The 19,697-nt window shown below is 34.9% G+C and overlaps 2 protein-coding genes across 3 annotated transcripts in view; one reads left to right on the top strand and one right to left on the bottom strand.

Moving 5' to 3' along the window:
* LOC127992420 (uncharacterized) overlaps positions 1–19,697 on the bottom strand; it is a 431,446-nt gene that overhangs the window by 107,276 nt on the left and 304,473 nt on the right. The window lies entirely within an intron of this gene.
* LOC127990132 (E3 ubiquitin-protein ligase HECW2) overlaps positions 1–19,697 on the top strand; it is a 46,646-nt gene that overhangs the window by 22,570 nt on the left and 4,379 nt on the right. Inside the window, exons 3-26 of one of the 2 annotated variants that reach the window (XM_052591479.1) lie at positions 1,769–1,876; positions 2,666–2,760; positions 4,163–4,238; positions 4,836–5,005; positions 5,467–5,609; positions 5,776–5,876; positions 6,240–6,919; positions 7,591–7,903; positions 9,327–9,428; positions 9,617–9,767; positions 11,116–11,216; positions 11,371–11,495; positions 11,812–11,997; positions 12,601–12,735; positions 13,702–13,801; positions 13,926–14,022; positions 14,103–14,186; positions 15,096–15,205; positions 16,131–16,251; positions 16,333–16,446; positions 16,657–16,809; positions 17,013–17,111; positions 18,511–18,640; positions 18,734–18,880. In XM_052591479.1, coding sequence (XP_052447439.1) covers positions 1,769–1,876; positions 2,666–2,760; positions 4,163–4,238; positions 4,836–5,005; positions 5,467–5,609; positions 5,776–5,876; positions 6,240–6,919; positions 7,591–7,903; positions 9,327–9,428; positions 9,617–9,767; positions 11,116–11,216; positions 11,371–11,495; positions 11,812–11,997; positions 12,601–12,735; positions 13,702–13,801; positions 13,926–14,022; positions 14,103–14,186; positions 15,096–15,205; positions 16,131–16,251; positions 16,333–16,446; positions 16,657–16,809; positions 17,013–17,111; positions 18,511–18,640; positions 18,734–18,880 — 3,641 coding nt within the window. Of the gene's footprint in view, positions 1–1,768; positions 1,877–2,665; positions 2,761–4,162; positions 4,239–4,835; positions 5,006–5,466; positions 5,610–5,775; positions 5,877–6,239; positions 6,920–7,590; positions 7,904–9,326; positions 9,429–9,616; positions 9,768–11,115; positions 11,217–11,370; positions 11,496–11,811; positions 11,998–12,600; positions 12,736–13,701; positions 13,802–13,925; positions 14,023–14,102; positions 14,187–15,095; positions 15,206–16,130; positions 16,252–16,332; positions 16,447–16,656; positions 16,810–17,012; positions 17,112–18,510; positions 18,641–18,733; positions 18,881–19,697 lie in introns of those variants that run through there. The other variant, XM_052591487.1, reaches the window with a different exon arrangement.

The raw sequence follows: 19,697 nt of genomic DNA, 5'->3' as shown, positions 1-19,697 counted from the left end.
AATCAATTATTTATTTTGTTATTGTACAAGTAACGTAATAGTTACAGTAAAGATGATTTTTATAGATATGAATTACACCACATGCCTGTACATTCTGTCACTGTAGCATTTTTTTATCACTAACGTTACCTGTGAGAAAATAACATAACGTGGCAAATGGACTGTTATATTGCTCTTTCAGCGTAAGAGAGGACCCGGGAGAGAGGGGTTACATATAGTATATCATTTCACGTTCCTTGCAGTTCATTAATTATGATGACATAAAATAATACGATCAGATATACAGGTAATACAAAAACGAATAAATTACCTCATCCGTGATCATGATTCGTTTATCCAATTTAGATACATTGCTATGGTGAAAACGCATTAAAAAGGACATCTCCCATCATCACCTGCTTCATAGCGTCATCAAGCTTTGCCTTTGTTATTGTTGGAAATTTGTTATTGTTGGAAAAAATTGCATACTGGAGCTTTAATTCTGATTATCACAATTTACATTGAATGATGTTTATATCATTGTTTGATGCAAGTGCATGCTGTATTTTTATATGAAATAAACAAGCTGAAATCACTCTAACAGAAAAACATTTTGTGCTTTTCTAAAGTATTGAGCCACAAATGTCAACTATACATCGGATTGGTTTCTTCTTTAAATTATAAAAAAGTAAAAATATGAATGGTATTATAATGTTATACTAAAACTTAAATTAAAATAATGGGGAAAATCCTTAAGATAACATGTTGAGCACACAGAATAACATAAGTGGACTTTGAATGATTAATTGCCGTTTTGAACGATTACGTAATGGTGGCATCCTTAATTGTTATCGCGTTTAAAAGTTTTATTAATTGTTCAGCCATAGCTCACATGCTTTTTTCAGGATTTATGGATGAATGAAAACTTGTGAACAGTGTTTATTCAAAATAGAAATCTTTTCTAACAATATAAGTCTTTACTATTACTTTTTAAATTAATTTTACACATCCTTGTTGAATAAAAGTATTGATTTATTAAAAAAAAAATAATAAAATACTGACCCCACACTTTTGAATGGTAGTGTTAAAAAAGATTCCTATTTTCAATAAATGCTGTTCTTTTTTAACTCGTTATTCATCAAAGATGAAAGATATGCAATGTTTAAAACATTAAAATAGTAATGTTTCCAACTTTTGACCAGTACTGTACTTCTGTATGATAACAGAAAACTGGCTAGCAGAAAGAGCATCACAGCTTGAGCTAGTTTGTACCTCGTAAATTGTCGATTAAAGTGCTAACTCGCTTAAATTTTTCATATCTTAATTTTACTGGCTTTATATAAATGTAACATTTATATGCCACATCATGCATAACATTACCAATACTGGTTATTTAATGGTTAATTTATGTTTGACTATTCTATATTATGCATGCACGACTGTACTGAGCTATATTTCTGTTTTCTGTATGAAGTAGGATTTTTTAAAGACCCAATCAGATGGAAGCTGGTTGTTTGTATGATCAGGGGCATGTTGAGTTGAGCACTTAAACAACTAAGGTCCATTACCTTCAAGACAAACCCTTTACCATTTGTTTGTTCTCAAGACCCTTAGAAAAGACTTTAAGCCCTTGAGAGAACAGGCGTGAGGTGTGGCACTATCGATCAGCCAACCCTATGTTTTTTCACAGCTGTGCGTTTATTATGAGATCTATTGACTCCTGGTGGAGGCCTTTCTTCTTCGTCATATTTATGAATGTCAAATATTTACATGATATTTCCTGACCCAGATGAGACGTGTCTCGCTAACGTTTGGGATTCGAAGAACCGTGGGGTGAACGGCACTCAGAGGGGACAGATCGTCTGGAGGTTGGAGCCCGGACAGTACTTTATGGAACGTAAGCGAGAGTTTTGAAAGGTCATATGCACTTCCTTTTTCAAGGATCTGGGCTTTTGTTGAAGAATGGGTTTGACGAAGTATATATATATATATATATATATATATATATATATTTTTTTTTATCAAATAAATGCAGCCTTGATGAGAATAAGAGACTTCTTTCAAAAACACCCTAAACTTTTGAACAGTTGTGTAGATACTTAAAATTTTGCCTAAAAAGCAAGCTTATAGCAAACTAACTAGATATTCAACAGTAAAAGAACATATTATGTGAAGTCTTATATAATTTTTTCATGCAAATCTGTTAGTTCTCTTTATTTGAGATTAATCTGCCTCTTTACAGTATGTAAAAACATAACAAACAATGCTAGAATGCTTTACATGTTGGTCAGACAAACGTGTCCTGTACCACTCTGCAATATATATTTCTGTATATTCTGTATATTTCAGTGGACACTGTAAAAAAATTTTTTTTCAAAGTTGTAAACAAGTTTGACAAGAAAACACTATTTCACATTTTCTACTTTACGATTGTATGTTCAATTCAACCTCAAAACGGAGTCAAAATAGTTTCCAATTTTTCAGTGTAGCAGCCTTGGAACTTGAATACACCACTTTGTTTCTCAGCAGACTGATAAATCCTGTGCATACTGATTCCTGAGAATTACATGAAGCCAGCCAAACAGATTTCAGCTTGTCCTTTTGAGAAAGCGTTGCCATTTTTGTGTGGATTATGGATCAGCCATATGAGCTCTTAGAAACATGTACTTGTGTTTATATTTCACAGCGGAGACCAAAATCTGTTTCAAATATTACCATGGAGTGAGTGGAGCGTTGAGGGCCATAACACCCTGCATTACTGTCAAGAACCCTGGAGTTACAGTAAGTGTGTGTGTCTGTGTTACGTATTTGACTTAAAAGTATTAGGATGTTTGTTGATGTTGGTTATTTTATAATGCTTCGAAATGGTGCACAAGTGCTGCAGATACATCTTTCTTAGTCTTTCTCTGCCTGCGTGTCTGCAAGCTGAGGTTTGCTTTATGTGCTTTATCAGGCGCTGGAGTTGACTAAACTCCACAGAGACATATCATGTTCGCAGGCATGCAGGGAATGCACAGGAAGTAGAGAGCGCTCTTTGATATGCTGAGTGCCTGGCTGCCGACAAAGCCACAGAACTAGTGTAAAGGGCACGTTCCACCCTCTGTGACATGAGCCTGAATTTAAACCCCTTGTTTTTGTCCTATGGAAGTGATTGAATATGTCAGATCATGTGATCTGAGGCGTGCTGAAATGCGGATCTGTGACTCCTCGAGCAAATAGAGCATGAGATGAACTTATGAGCTCATGAGATGGAGATATGTTCTATCATCTGATTTTTTAACTTGTATTTTGAAAATGTATGTTTAGGTCAAATTAATGTTGCTACTTTGTATGGTTTGGATTGATGCAGAACACGTTTTGAGAGAATACACACCCCAAACAACTGACTTAAGTGAGAGTTTCATGTGCAATGGTTATCATATGGAAATTATAATAGCTCAGTCTCACCATCATTCAGAAGCCGTCAAGTTGGGGCTCTGCAGCTGAACAAGAGTCTCTAATCATAAATCAACACACTGCCACATCAATGAGCAGGAACATTATAATGCTATTGAAATATTCATGACAACGATCCTGAACCCCTCTCTTGCTAATATATTACATAGTTTCAACCAAAATGCAGCTGTAATGTATTAAATTGAATAAATATGCGAAATCATTATTAAATACATGAGATCTCCATCAAGAAGATATATTTATTTATTTATTGTTTTGCATTGAAATAGGGGTTAATGCCAGATTAACACAGTTTTATTGTTATCGCTATTGCAGAAACTATTTGATATGATTTCAAATATTAATACAGGTCAGGGATTCTCTGGGCATTGTAAACCATAAACAAAAAACTAAAACCATAAAAAACTATTTTGAAATAAAATAGACATTAACTTAAATACAATTATATATATATATATATATATATATATATATATATATATATATATATATATATATATATATATATAAAAATTTATAAAGCAACATAATAAAATAATAAAAATAAAATATTTATAAAATAAAAGTTACAAAAACAACAAAATTACTAAAACGAAAAAAAAAAAAATCTAATTTAAAATACGAACAAAAGCTGTGATAGTATACAGTTTCTCAGTGATCCTGAAATAACACTGTTGTTTATCTCTGTGTGATGTTGTGTAATAGTGTGTTATTGTGTGCTCTACAGGTCGGGGCGGAGGGGCAGATGGATGGACAGTCTGTCACTGAACACTGCAGGAAATTGGTCAGCTTTACTCTGTCAGGTAACAATGCTTGGTATTTACGACACCTACTCTCACTTTAATAAAAGAGACTGAAGTTTTCTTAATGAAACTGATTTACGTATACATAAATTGAGAGGCAGCACTATGATTTTCCCACCCAATCCATCCTTAACCATGGTAAAATCATTGCAATGCACTGATATCTTTATATTGATATGTTGATCTTTATACTGATATTGCATGATATCTTTGCTGTTAAAAAAACACCAACAATGGATACATTATAACAACACTAATGGTCAATAAATTATAACCTTTTTTAACTAACAATAAACAATTCATGCACCAAGTAATATAGTTAATTTGGCTGAATGTATTCAATATTACAGACTAATTTACAATTATTTAAAATGTGTCTTATCCTACCTTAAATCTCACATATAAAGCAATGTGTTGTCTTTTTAATTAAAGCTCTTCTATATATCTGCCCTCTAATGGCTATGAACAGCTAGTGCACATAGAAAGATAGATAGATAGATAGATAGATAGATAGATAGATAGATAGATAGATAGATAGATAGATAGATAGATAGATAGATAGATAGATAGATCACGTTGTGTGTGTTTATATTGCAGACATCAGGGCTCAGGGTCTGAAAAAGGGCATGTTTTTTAATCCGGACCCCTATCTGAAGATGAGCATTCACCCTGGGAAGAGGCACGGCTTCCCTACATTCACCCACCACGGCCAGGAGAGGCGGACCTCCATCATATCAAACACGACTAACCCTGTGTGGCACGGAGAGGTACTTTCTATTCATATGTGATCCCAGACTGGGCCAGTTAATGATGTGTGCTGTTTGCGTTCACTTCTTCAGCGCTTAACCTCGGATGCTGCAGGGTGACGCCCCTGCTGTCAGTCCACTGTGAGGAGCTGAGAAGTTAGTGGGATGTGACCAAACAGGGGTGACTCTGAAACCAGAAGTTTTCAGTAAATGCATTGTTCCCTTGAGCAAGGCTTCAGATTTCTTCAGAAATTACTGTTGGTTAAATTAAGTTGGTAACATTTCCTAAATGTTTTTTTCTTCTTTTTATATATATATAAATGGTACATTTATAAATGTTGTATTTAAAGTAAATAAGAGTAAAGTTCTGTAACCATACATGAGACTGGGTATTGTAGGATTGAATATTATGTTACCTCCACTGCACAGAAACATAACTGTAAACCTTCATTTTCATACTTCTTTTCTTTTTTCCCCTACAGAAGTACACTTTTGTTGCTCTGATGACAGATGTTTTGGAAATTGAGGTGAAGGACAAATTTGCAAAAAGTCGGCCAATCATCAAACGCTTTTTAGGTCAGCTGACAATCCCGGTGCAGAGACTGCTGGAGAGACATACAGCCGGGTCAGTATCACCTGTCAGTATCATCAGTAACACCTGCTGTTCATTTCTGTCTACAGAGGTTTATCGAAACATAACTTTTTTGCATCCCAAGATGTTACATTTAGAGGTACATACTGTATGTGGTCATATTTTCATTGACAAAACAATATTTATTGTATGAAAAAAGGGATCAACATGTGAGCTACACCCTTTCACGTCGTCTACCGACAGAACATGTGAGCGGACAACTTCTCTTCAGGGCGGAGATCACCTCCAACGGACATGAAGGTAAGGATTACATTATGCTTACAGTAAAACGTACAGTATTCTTATTTTTACAGTAAATGAGCCATGTTCAGCCGTTTAATGAGCCATGTTCAGAATTGTTCTAAAATACTACCATTAATGTAATTCTTGTAACTTATAACCAGCCTAATAAAGTATATTACTTGGTCGAAATATATATTTATTAATTTAAGGGGTTTTTAATGGGTCCCCTTCAAGCCATGCCTCAAAATAGCATTTTTCAGAGTTCTGTGGTGAACAGAAATTTCAAAAACAGATATATTTTGTAACATTTTAAATGTCTTCACTGTCTGTGTTGATCAATTTAATGTATCCTTGCTGAATAAAGGTATTATGCTTTTGTAGATGCCATGGGATCTCTGCTGGGAGCCTCCTCTATGAACGGAGATCCTGAGAGCCCATCGGACGATGAGGATGTTTTGCATCCTTCATCCTGCATTGCCAGGGGCCCCTCGCCCACCGGCTCCGAAGGGTCCCTGCAAGGTGATGCCTTTAGGACTGACGAGTGCATGATGGGCCCTGATGAGGGTCAGCTCTTGAGAGATGGAGCTCCAGAGTCTATCGAAGGAACCCCGGGCCACAGTCATCGGCAGGCCTCGCTTAACGACTACCTGGATGCTATTGAAGCTCCTAAAGGCCTTGGAGACAGACCGCTTGGGGCCGCCTCACCTAAACTACGCTCAAGTTTCCCCACGGACACGCGGCTCAATGCTATGTTACATATAGATTCTGATGAAGATGAGGAAGGACACGCCTCCAGGGAGATGACATTGACCAATGGCGCTCATCGGCCTGATGGACACACCTCCTCTGAACAGGACAAAGGGGAGTGTCCCGTGAAAGAGAGGCTTGAGGCAGAAGCAGCGAGCAGCGCCACAGATACGTTGGCCAAGGCATTAGGATCGAGCAGTGGCACCACAAAGAGCCAAAATGGAGGTGCTGAGGTTGGTCAGGATGGAGCTGCTGCCTCTGGAGACTCGCCCAAGAGCACCGGCAGCACTCAGCAATCAGCTCCCAAAATACTGGTCTGTAGGGCCTGGCTTCCCACCATATATTTTTTTTTTTTTACCTGTTATGGGAATACGTTTTATCAGCCTATTTTCCATGCAGGTTTTATATATATATATATATATATATATATATATATATATATATATAATGTACATTTTTATATGGATAAGTTTATTTTAAACCTTATTTATATTAATTTGATACATGAAATTTCTCTGAAGATTAAAAATACTTATTAATACCAGAGTATTAACTGGGGAACAGGTGTGTGAAAACCCCCCCAAAAAACAAAACCCATATATATATATATATATATATGTGTGTGGGTGGGTGTGGGTGGGTGGGCGTGTGTAGTAAAAATAAAATTGTAATACAATTATAATCTGTAATTAATTTTTATGGATTTTTAAAACCCATTTATGACATGTTATTTAAATATGTTTTCATTAAGGTTTTATATTGTTAATGGTTATTTATTTACAAAAAAAAAAAAATCCCCCTAATTTTATTTATATATATTTTTTGACAAACTCATAATTTATTTTACATTTTATAGCACACCTCATGCATGTTAAATCACTCGAGCAGTTTCTTGTGATGATCATCATCGTCGTCATCATTTTCCCAATTTATATTGTTATGTAGTTCTTCCTTTGCATCATTTCACCTAATACTTTTCTTACAGGATGAGGAAGGAGTTGCTCCCAAGGTGATCACTGGGGAAGAAGGATCATCAGAGGTCGCTACCCCCGAGTCCTCAGCGTCTGTCAACAGTGCAGCTGGTGAAGAGGGCGGAGCCACAGCAGTTAAGCAGCCGGAGCAGGGGAACTCCAGTGAGGCAGCCAATGAGGGGGAGGAAGATGCCAAAATCTGGCAAAGGAGGCAGAGTCTGCAAGCATCAGGGAACTCATCACAGGCTGAAGGGATGGAATTAACCAATGAAGTGAGGAGGTCAGCTGATGCAGCACAGGTTGCCGCAGTAACAGAAGGAGAGACAGGTAACTTCCTGTGTGATGCTACCTCATTTATTTTGTAAATCTGGAGAATATTATGAGTTGTCATCAAACTTTCATCAGCTTTTCCCAACAGTTTTTACTTTTCTGCATATTGAATATAAAATAATAAAATAAATAAATTAAAAAGATAATAAAAAATAGTAATATTATAAATAATAATATTAAACATTTATTTTAATTGTATTATGTAACACATTTAAATATTAACTATTAAGAACATAAATAATAATAATACTTTTAATAAAAAATTTATATATATATATATATATATATATATATATATATATATATATATATATATATATATATATATAATTTGTTGTTGTTGAAGATGATGATAATATAAAATATGATGATAGTATTACAATGTCTATATATATATATATATATATATATATATATATATATATATATATATATATATATATATATATATATATATATATATATATATATATATATATATATATATATGTGTATGTATTTATATATGTATTTTAATAAGGATAATTTATTTTATTTATTGTAATATCTTTTTCATTTATTATTATCATCCTCATCATCACCAACAACAAATCTGATACAATACTTGACTGTCACGATCATTACATGGAGTGCCCATGAACTTTTGTAGAGCGCACTCCAATCACGACAATTCCACATTAACCACCAGATGTCACTCGGACTCTAGCACCTCTTATCTGTTGCACCACACCCTAACTACATGTCCCATGAGTCTCTGCATCACAATCACCCTGCCACACCTGCACATCATTCCTCAGTCAATCTCCTTGCCACACCTGCACCTCTTTTACACACACACATAAGCAGCACTCTCACTCTCACTCTCTGCGAAGTCTTGATTTGCTGTGTCTGTTATTTCTGAGCGTTTTCCTTGTGTTGATCTCTCTGTACCTGACCTTTGGATTGTTTATACCGACTCTGATTATCTGCTGCCTGCCCCCGACATCTGCTTGTTCCTGTTTTCGATTCTGGTTATCCCTATATACCTGACGCCGTTGCTGATCATTGCCTGTCTGACCATTCTCATTAAAAGTTCTGCACATGGATCCGAACCTCTCTGTCTCATCATTACTTTGTCATTTATAATTTTTATTATAATAAATATTGTTTTAAATATTATTTGTTCTATCTATCTTTAAATATGAATAATAAAAATAATTATGATAATAATACATAAAAAATAAACATCGCAATAAAGAATAAAATAATTATTAATTATTTAAATATATTATATACATATTAAGGACATGAATAATAATCAAAAAAGTAATATGTATAAACATAGAAAATATTGTAATAATATATAGAAATAATGTTATATTAAATATATATACACTATTATTCAAATATTATTAATTCTATTCTGTTTGCCTTTCTGAAGGAGCCAGTGCTCAAGTGAATGGCCATCAGCTGATACGATCTGTTCCTTCAGTGCGTCATGATATCAGCCGCTATCAGAGAGTGGACGAGCCTCTTCCACCAAGTGAGGGAATATTTTTGTCTTTGTATGATTTCCTTAACCTGTCCTAAACGGGACATAATCATCGAAAATTATATTTATTTTTTGCTCTTTTGAATGAGGGTATTTACGTAATTATATTTTATTAACATTTGTATTTTTATATTTAATTTTTTAACATTATAAGTGGACTTTAAATGTGTATGTTGAAGACTGGGAGGCTCGTATTGACAGCCATGGCAGGATTTTCTATGTGGATCATGTAAATAGGACCACCACCTGGCAACGGCCGACTGCTCCACCTGCACCTCAGGTCCTACAGAGATCCAACTCCATTCAACAGATGGAGCAGCTCAACCGGAGGTCAGTCACACGTGAAGACAATATTCACACATCAGTGTGTTTACTTCAGCAAGTATCTGTCAAGGTGGAATGAAATCAGCATTGATTAGAGTGAATTCTGACAGAAGGAGTGTTTTGAGTGCACGGTGACCTTATCTTGGGATTTATCCGAGTCCAAAATACCATTTGTTAATCTTCACTTGTATGGAAAAACAGCTCTTTAAAAATGTCACCCAGCAGTCACCACAGCAACCTAATCTCTTCTGCCATTATCATGCTCTATCAAAACATCTCTCACATGCTCTCTCTCATCTGCGTTCTCTCCCTTAACTCGATTTCAGTTCATTGTACTTGATTAGCATGCATTTCACTTGCAAAAGTAATTGTGGCATAGCTTTGAACAGCATCCAAAATGAACAGTTCGCCAAGCAAAAAAAAAGTCAGCAAAAATTGTCAAATCAGTCTTTTTAAATGTCGTTTTTTCTTTTTCTTTGAGCCCTTGAGAACAGTATGTGGCAATATTGCCTTCACAGCTGAAAATAATCCAAAATACACTGTCATGGTACGCTGCCGGAAGGAGCGAAGGAGACGTGGATAAATTAAACTGTCCTTTATTAAATCCAGCACATAGGGCAAATCCGAGGAAGGGAAGAAAGAACACGTACACAACTGGTAGACCAGACAAAGGAGGAACACACAGACTGGAACTAAATACATGACTTAAAGAGGGAATAACAAAGAACATTTGGAGGAACACAGGTGCACATAATAACTAATTAGACAAAACGAGACCAGGAACAGGAAACCCATATATGTCTAGGAAACATGGGAGAAATCTGGCAACAAGCATGTGAGGAAGGAAAACACAGCATGAAACAGTCCAGGAATTATTTGTGGCACATACATTTTTTTTTAATTCACAGGTTTTTAATTTAACTAAATGTAATTTAGCATCATTCATTTGATTTCATTTGCAAAAATTATGTTTATACTATTTAAATGAAATTGAATGAAATTACATTAAATTACATTCATACATTTATAATTAATTCGAATTTCCTTGAAGAAATCATTGTAATGTGCTGTTTTGGTGCTCAAGAAATATGTCTTATAATAAAATGTATGTATATTAAAAACAGTTGTGCTGTTGTAGTAATAATAATAATAATATAATTTAATAATATATTTATTATTCACATTTTTGTGTCTGTGTTAACATGTTTTTTTTTTTTTTTACTGCCAGCCAAGATAGCAATAACTGATTTAGCAATAACATATACATTACAGAAGATAAAACACAATTATCTTTGTGAAAAGATTATTACTTGAGAAAGGCAAAGTAATTTAAGTACCTTTTTGTTTTGTTCAGGTATCAGAGTATTCGGAGGACAATAACCAATGAGAGGACAGACGAACAGGCCGCAGAGATGCCTACAGACGAAACTGACCTGCTGCTTCTCTCCATACCTGGTACTCTCTCACAACAGAAATACACACACCACGTACATGCACTGCATTTAGAGGAGCCTGGTTCCTCTAGATTAATGTAAATATGGAATAGAGAAAAAAGATATTTTGATTTAACCCAACATCATTATCACACTATAGTTGTATTCTCTTTCAGAGTACCGTCGGGACGGTGTGGTTGGGCCTTCTAGCTCTCGCTCCCGCCTGTCTCTGCTGCTTCAGTCCCCCTGCGCCAAGTTTCTCACCAGCCCGGATTTCTTTACCGTACTGCATTCCAACCCTGTTAGTCTCTCAACACATTAATTATTCACACATTTATTTATTTTTTACCCCAAGCTGATTTTCAGACCCTTGAAATAAATATGTGGTAAATCATGCCATAAAAACAACTGATTCTCACTTCTGTCATTAATTTTGTTGAAACGTTTCTTTAAAATGTCATGTGATATATTGTTACATAATAAATCATTGTTATTGACTGTTGAAGTTTTTGTTGAATTTGTTGTTAATTTTTGTTGAATTTGTACTTTTTAAAAGGCCACAAGCATTACTTAAAGACTAAGAAACACTCTTGTCTGTTTTTTTCCTTCTTTCTCAGAGTGCCTATCGCATGTTTACAAGTAACACATGTCTAAAACACATGATCAGTAAAGTGCGGCGGGATTCGCACCACTTTGAGCGCTACCAGCACAATCGAGACCTGGTTGCCTTCCTCAACATGTTCGCCAACAAACAGCTAGATCTCCCGCGAGGCTGGGAAATGAAACACGACCACATGGGAAAGGTCTGGAAACAGCCATCTTTCCTCCCCTTGCTTTTAATTTAAAATTTTCTAAATAAAATATGCTTTTATATGATTTTTATATGCCATTCATTGTCTGACTTTCTCTACTAAGTTTGATTCATTTTAAATTTAGTACCTTATATTTTACAGTATATATATATATATATATATATACATATATATATATATATATATATATATATATATATATATATATATATATATATATATATATATATATATATGAAATATAAAAAACAGTTTGCTATAAAATTAGAAACAAACAATATAATTAAAATATAAAATGTTATAATTTAATATTCGATTGTTATACACTATTATTTAATTTTCTAGACATTCATTATTTTCTATCGGGAAGAGCTTTACAATTATACACTTATAATGGACACTTATCAGGAAAGCAGGCGGTATTCCAGATAAATGTTTAAAATGCGTACATCCTTAACACTTCATGTAAATATTTCATGTGCTAGTGTTTTACTGACGCATTCTTGTAAGTGCTTTAACATGAATGTGAGGATTACGTTTGTGCTTTTAAATCCTTCGACCCACTTGCTCGACATGATTATGTCTTCTCCTCAGCCTTTCTTTGTGGACCATAACTGCAGGGCGACCACCTTCATAGACCCACGACTGCCGCTGCAGAGCGCCCGTCCCAGCAGCATCCTTGCCCACCGCCAGCACCTCAGCCGCCAGCGCAGCCACAGCGCAGGGGAGGTGAGCACACGACACCTGGTTTGAATGCAAAGGATAGTTTTAAAATGTTCTTACCAGGTTTCTCATTGTGGAATCTGATCTTCTGTCACGTTGTGTGGAGAACATATCGCCCTCTCAGGGCTCTTTAGATATGCTGATTAATTTCGTAGCGTCGACTTTCGCTGTGTCCCAGCATGCACTGTGTCATTTTCACATCAGTCCATCCAAAATCCATCCAAAGTCCCCTGTGTGAACGTGTTTTCCAGTTAAATTCAATTCATTTCAAGTTTATTTGTATAGCGCTTTATACAATAAGAGAAAATTACGTTTCTACAATATTTAATAGTAGCTTATCAGTGGTGGCTGTCAGTTTATGAGCGTATGGCAGAAATTTTATTTTAATTAATAAAAGACATAGTCAAACAGACGATGAACACTATTAACAGCCAGTGGGCCATATGTGGATGCATGTAAGCATATTGTGTCTAAATATTATTCCACTAATCTTAAAATTCTCTGTTCTCATTACATAAAAAATGCAAATTAACCCACTTAATTAAAAAGTCGTACTTTTCAAGTTTTACAATCCACTTAGCTTTAGCAGAAGCACTGTCAGATCTTTAGTCAGAGGGCCCTTAATGAAGCTTTCATCTTTACAGTACACTCACTAGGGAGCAAATACACAGCGAATTATACAAAAGCCTCATAATCCGTATCTTGATACGTTTCTTAATACAGTGATTAACATCTTTCCTTGTAGCTATTATTTTTTTATTTGTTTATTTGTTTACATTTGTGAAACATTGTTAAACATTTGAGTTGACTGTTTTATTTCATAGACATATCAATATACATATTAAATGAAAGGCATTTTTAATTCTGTGATACTCATACAGTGTTTCTGCAGTACAATGGTGTTTTCTTGTGTGACTTGATGTGGATGTGAAGTACATAGTGGTCACTTCCTGTTTGGTTTCTGTGCTTCAGGTGGGCGATGACCCTCGGCATGCTGGACCCCCTGTACTGCCACGCCCCTCAAACACTTTCACAGCCAGTCGCAACCAGTGTCAAGATATAGTTCCTGTTGGTGAGTCATTTCAACAGAATTTGATTTTTTGGTTTTATAAAAATGCGGTGCCACAAAAGTTATAACTTTTTTTGTAGAGTCTTCATTTGACATTTGACTAATTGCTTTGTTCCTCTCTTTATAGCCTATAATGATAAAATAGTGGCATTTTTGCGGCAGCCGAACATATTTGAGATCCTTCAGGAGAGGCAGTCTGAGCTCATGAGGAATCACTCACTCAGGTGAGACTCACACAATTCGTACAAAACAAACCTCAGTCCTGAGCTATTGATTATGAAATGTTGAATTTTCTAATCCACAGGGAGAAGGTGCAGTTTATTCGTAATGAAGGAGTGTCAGGTTTAACTCGCCTCTCCAGCGATGCAGACTTGGTGATTTTGCTCAGGTACTTTTCCAATGACTTCAATGATTTTTTTTACCCTGCAAAAAATGTCTGTTAGGAATATCACATTTTTGTAAGGTTTAATATTGGCAAAATAATATTGTTAAAAAAATAAAATAAAAACATTTTACATCACCTATAGTTTTTTTTTTTTTTTTTGTAACAAAAGAATGAAGATTTTTCAAAGCATATATTTTTCAGCTTTAATGCATTTACAGTGTCAATAAAAAAAGCAGTCACATGTTAAAAGTTTGTTTTAATGACAAAAAAAATTATATTTAAAAAAATTATAATTTTACTTAAAATCTGCAAAGGAGTGGAAAAGAATTTTCAAATGGTCAATTTAATGAAAAAAAAAAAAAAAAAACCTTGGAAATGTCTTTTTGGATTTAGTGATTCACCCAGCGATGTAGTGGAAAACATCTGGGCCATGTTGGCTTTTTCTTCTGTCACTGGCCTTAATTCTATCCTTAAAATCAGGATTCGCCATAAAATATTGTTTGCAAGATCATTCATATTCGAAAATGTGCTGAGAATTGAACAAATAGTCGAAATGTCGTTTAGAGAAAGATACGAATCATGCCTTTGTGGCAGTTTTTCTTGTGATTGAGGGAAAAACAAGATGTCTTCACCCTACAGATGGTTTTCAAAAGCAAAAATGCTACAAAATACAAATATTTCATGAGCAAGTGTCTAGCATCTAGCAAAACATGCACTATTTTTGGAATCAGCACTCCAAAATTAGTACAAAAAACAAAACAAAACGTATTGTATTTCATTTAGCAAATATAATACATCTGGTATAATTATTATATTTTGGCTTCTCGGGTAAATTTATCTTTTTTGTCTTTTCCTGGATACATGTGTTTGCCTCCAAACACTAATAATCTTTGCCTCTTTTTCTTGCTGTAGCTTGTTTGAAGAGGAAGTGATGTCGTATGTGCCACCTCATGCCTTACTGCACCCCAGCTACTGTCAATCACCACGAGGGTCTCCAGTCTCCTCCCCTCAGAGCTCTCCTGGTCCGTTCCTCTCAGTCACGTTGGAAAAAATTCAAGAAACATTTATGAATAGTATTGCAAAACGATTGAATACCTTACATTTCAAAATGGCAAATATAAGAGAGTCTCTGATTCTCTGGTGCTGCTCATCTTTCCACAGCATTGCTTTAGTTTGGTCGTAGAGCTTGACATGCAGTCCACCAGATTTCCTGGGTATTTTTTGAGTTCGCTGCCAAAGCATCAAATCCGCTGAGTGGGATTTGATGTGTAGTTGGAGTCCAGGGTTTTTGGCTAATCTCTGCACGCTGGTTTTTAACCGTTACACTGACACTCAGATTTTCACAAGTCTGTTTGGAGAGTGGCAGACATCACGTTGCCAGAGGGAATCATGGTCTAATTCACCATGATCTGACTTTAGTCACCGCTGACACTCTGGGATTACAGTGTCCGCTGGTTATAGCGGGTTTTGTGAATTCTACACTCCTTTTTTGGTTGAATAGAAAGCATTCTTATACAATTCTGCTGGACTTTATACTTAGGAATAGCATAATTTTGGACCATATCCAGTTTAAACAACAACAATACGACTACTACTACTAATAGTAATAATAATAATAATAAATTATTGTTGTTGTTTACATATTGTCTACATTTTTAAAGCTTTCTTTATTTTTGTTTGTTTTACTTATCCCTGTATATATCCCCCATATATATATGAGGAGATATAATGGAAATTTCAGTTTTTTTTTATGTTTAATTGAAATAGTCTGAGTCTAAGAAAAATGACTGATATATAAAAGAGAACTCATTTGTCATCAAATTTGACAAATAAAGCTGCAATTGTTCTGCATTATCTATACATTTTCTGCACATTTATTTATGTTTGATTACAAGATTTTCATTTTTTTAGCTGTACTGTATTGTAACTTTGATCTCTTCCTATTAGGTACACAGCGAGCCAACGCACGGGCACCTGCACCATACAAACGGGACTTTGAAGCCAAACTTCGGAATTTCTGTCGCAAACTGGAGACTAAAGGCTACGGTCAGGGTCCAGGCAAAGTGAAGTAAGCATCTGTACAGGTAGCCTGAGGTCTTGTTTTATAACACATTGTCAAACTCCCGCTGACTTGTTGTGCTTGTTTTAGGTTGATGATCCGCAGAGATCATCTCCTGGAGGATGCGTTCAATCAGATCATGTGCTACTCTCGCAAAGATCTACAGAGAAGTAAACTCTATGTCAGCTTTGTTGGAGAAGAAGGGTCAGTGTTTCCACAATGTTAAAACATAATCAGACTTTGCACTCTATAACAGTTAAATAAAGAAAGATAAATTGTCAGAAATAAATTAAACTAATTGTGTAATTATCTTCTTTTAAAATTATTATTAATGAAATAATTAAAAATAAAATATTTACTGAGTTGATTTATTTATTTTTGATTCTAAACATATGCAATTTTGCTCCCGTTCAGACTGGATTACAGTGGCCCCTCAAGAGAGTTTTTCTTTCTGGTGTCTCGGGAGCTTTTTAACCCATACTATGGTCTGTTTGAGTATTCAGCAAATGACACTTACACCGTCCAGATCAGCCCCATGTCTGCCTTCGTTGACAACCATCATGAGTGGTGAGTGCACAGTTGCTTTTAAGTACAGTTTTTACAGTTTTTTGCCGCATGTGAAGCTTGATTTGATTTGATCAATGCACATTCGATATTTTGAAGGTAAGGTTTAAAAGGGGCTCGGCTCGATCTGTGCCTACAAAATCTTTTAATAGACCAAACTAGCCGAAATGTATCCAATGTTTTTTTTCAACATGTTCTGTTGTCAGGTTTCGGTTTAGTGGCCGTATTCTGGGTCTCGCTCTTATCCATCAATACCTACTGGATGCCTTCTTCACACAACCTTTTTACAAAGGCCTACTTCGAATGTAAGTTAAGCATTTATGTCCCTTTTTTGTCTATTTTTTTTTTTAGAAATAGACAGTTATGAATTTTTTTTTCTTATAATTTGAGCAAAAAAAAAAAAAAAAAGTTATATAGAGTTACATAAAGTTGAAAGCATTAGCATTAAACCTTTAGCATTAGGGTTGGACCGACAGATGATGCCATTATCCATCATCAATGAAAATAAATGAGAATTACATTTTAATGATGTAATTGTTTTCAGTTTTTTGCCACTTGGCCATCTAGCTAACTAATTTCCCCCATTCCCATGATGTCATTGTCCGTTGCGATGTTTCACTTGTAGACATTGTCTGATGCCAATTTGGTAGACATTTGGTAGCACAACTCTATTTAGTATGAAGTGTTCTGTTCAGGTGTCAAGATTTGTGCCTTAAAACTATTTTTATAAGTATATATTGTATTTTTTGTAAACAAATATACAATTATGACAAAATAAAATGAGCATGGCTTGCAGTGCTTAAGATAAAATAATGTGTGAAATAACATAGAAAATATTAAAAGAATGAATCTCTAACTATATTAATATTAAGAATATTCAAAAAAGTAAAAAATGACCGTGAATTTAACGGTAAAAGACTTTAAAAATGCTACAGTACAAACCTGTTAAATGGTTAACTGTAAATTCCCCTAATATATATGGTAAAAAAACTGTATTGGATATTATATGTAATTTTACAGTAGTGTACCATTTTTGGAAGTGAAAAAGAATGTATAATTGACAGTGAATAACTGTAAATTGACATTCCCAGAATTCCTTCATTACTTTTCAAATTTGATGTTTTTTTGTTGTTGTTGTCGAAATAACTATGTTTCTTCTTAGTTTTTTCTTATCAGTTTTGTACATTAGGGTTGTATATTAACATAGTACAACATAATGTTGTTAAAAATAATTTTTATTGCAGTTTATTTCGGTTTCGTGTGTTACCATGATGGTTTTTAGTGTTTGTGTGAATAACACTGTGCACCTTCTATGTATGTTATTATTTTAAAAGCTGCTTGTGATGGGCTTTGGTTCATCATGTGACTTTCTCATCACCACCTGCTTTTGGTGGTTTTCAGTGTATTACAAAGGTACAAAACAGATTTCAGTACTTCAGTAGGCTGATGTATTAACATTATATCAGTTAAGGAAATTATGGTATTTAACTCTAAATGTAAGTTAAAACTTTAAAACCTCAAATGTTGCTACCGTATTTTTCACAGTAAAATTCTGGCAACCCCAGCTTTTTGTGTGTGTATTTAAACGATACTAATGTGAACTTGACATGTGCGGGTGCTTGAAATAGACTTTACACTTTCTGTGTGATTACCTAGATCACGAGCATTATTTCATGTTTGTATGTGTGTAACCTGTGTGTGTAGTCCGTGTGATCTGAGTGATCTGGAGTATCTTGATGAGGAGTTTCATCAGAGTCTTCAGTGGATGAAGGACAATGACATAGAGGACATGCTGGACCTGACCTTCACGGTCAATGAGGAAGTGTTTGGACAGGTCAGTGTGTACACAAACAGTGTTTAAGCTTGCACAACCTCTCTCCATTGGCTCACAGAATTGTGTGTGTGTGTGTGTGTGTGTGTGTGTAAGATCACAGAGCGCGAGCTAAAGCCTGACGGTGCAAATATCCCAGTGTCAGAGACGAATAAGAAAGAGTACATCGAGTGCATGGTGAAGTGGCGTATAGAGCGCGGTGTCGTCCAACAGACGGAGAGTCTGGTGCGAGGCTTTTACGAGGTACTGAAATCAAATCAACACTCCGGAAGATTTCAGTCACATAAAAACACTCCACTTCTGCCATGTAGAGTTGCCATGAGATATTTCAGAATCTCTTATTTTTATTATTATTATTGGAGTTCTGTTTGATAGATTTGGGTCAATGTACAATTTTGGTTTCAGATGTTTTGTTTGCTTTAATACTTTAAGACTTTAAATCATTTAAAAACTTGGGGTAATTAAGAATTAATTTTAAAGAAATTATTATTTTTATTCAGCAATTTAAAGTGACAGTAAAGACATAACTACACAAATACAGTGGGTATAGATTATATTGTTTTTGTTTTATCCAGCTGTATTGACTATAACATCCAAAAAGATACAACACCAGCATAACATAAAAAAAAGTAAATATTGTGTGATTGATTTCTTTAAGAAGTTTTAGATATTTTTTTGTTCAACAGTAATGGCAGTATCACATACATTCTACTAAATAAAAGTAATATTTCTAGCACAATGCCTTTATGTAAAAATGAACTTTTTATTTTGAAGGGTTGATGTGAAAACCTTTAAATTGACACTGGTTTTCCTCAAATGAAATAGAAACTCAGAACAGTTCTGGTGATGTTGTTTATGTATTTGTCCTCATTGAGACGGCAGATGCTGAAATTACTGCAAGCTTCACGCGCTTCAGTCTATGTAGTAAACAAACCCGCATGTCTCTGCCATTCATTCATTCACACAGAGACGCGCAGGACATGCAAGATTCAGATTTCAACCAACTTTTGCGGCTGAATATTTACAGATACTGGTCCATAAGGAGATTTGATTTGATTAA

Source organism: Carassius gibelio, chromosome A1 (assembly GCF_023724105.1).
Source record: "Carassius gibelio isolate Cgi1373 ecotype wild population from Czech Republic chromosome A1, carGib1.2-hapl.c, whole genome shotgun sequence".
NCBI classification, from domain to species: Eukaryota; Metazoa; Chordata; class Actinopteri; order Cypriniformes; family Cyprinidae; genus Carassius; species Carassius gibelio.
The sequence above is the reverse complement of the archived record's forward strand: the minus strand, read 5'-3'. Positions and strand labels throughout refer to the sequence as shown.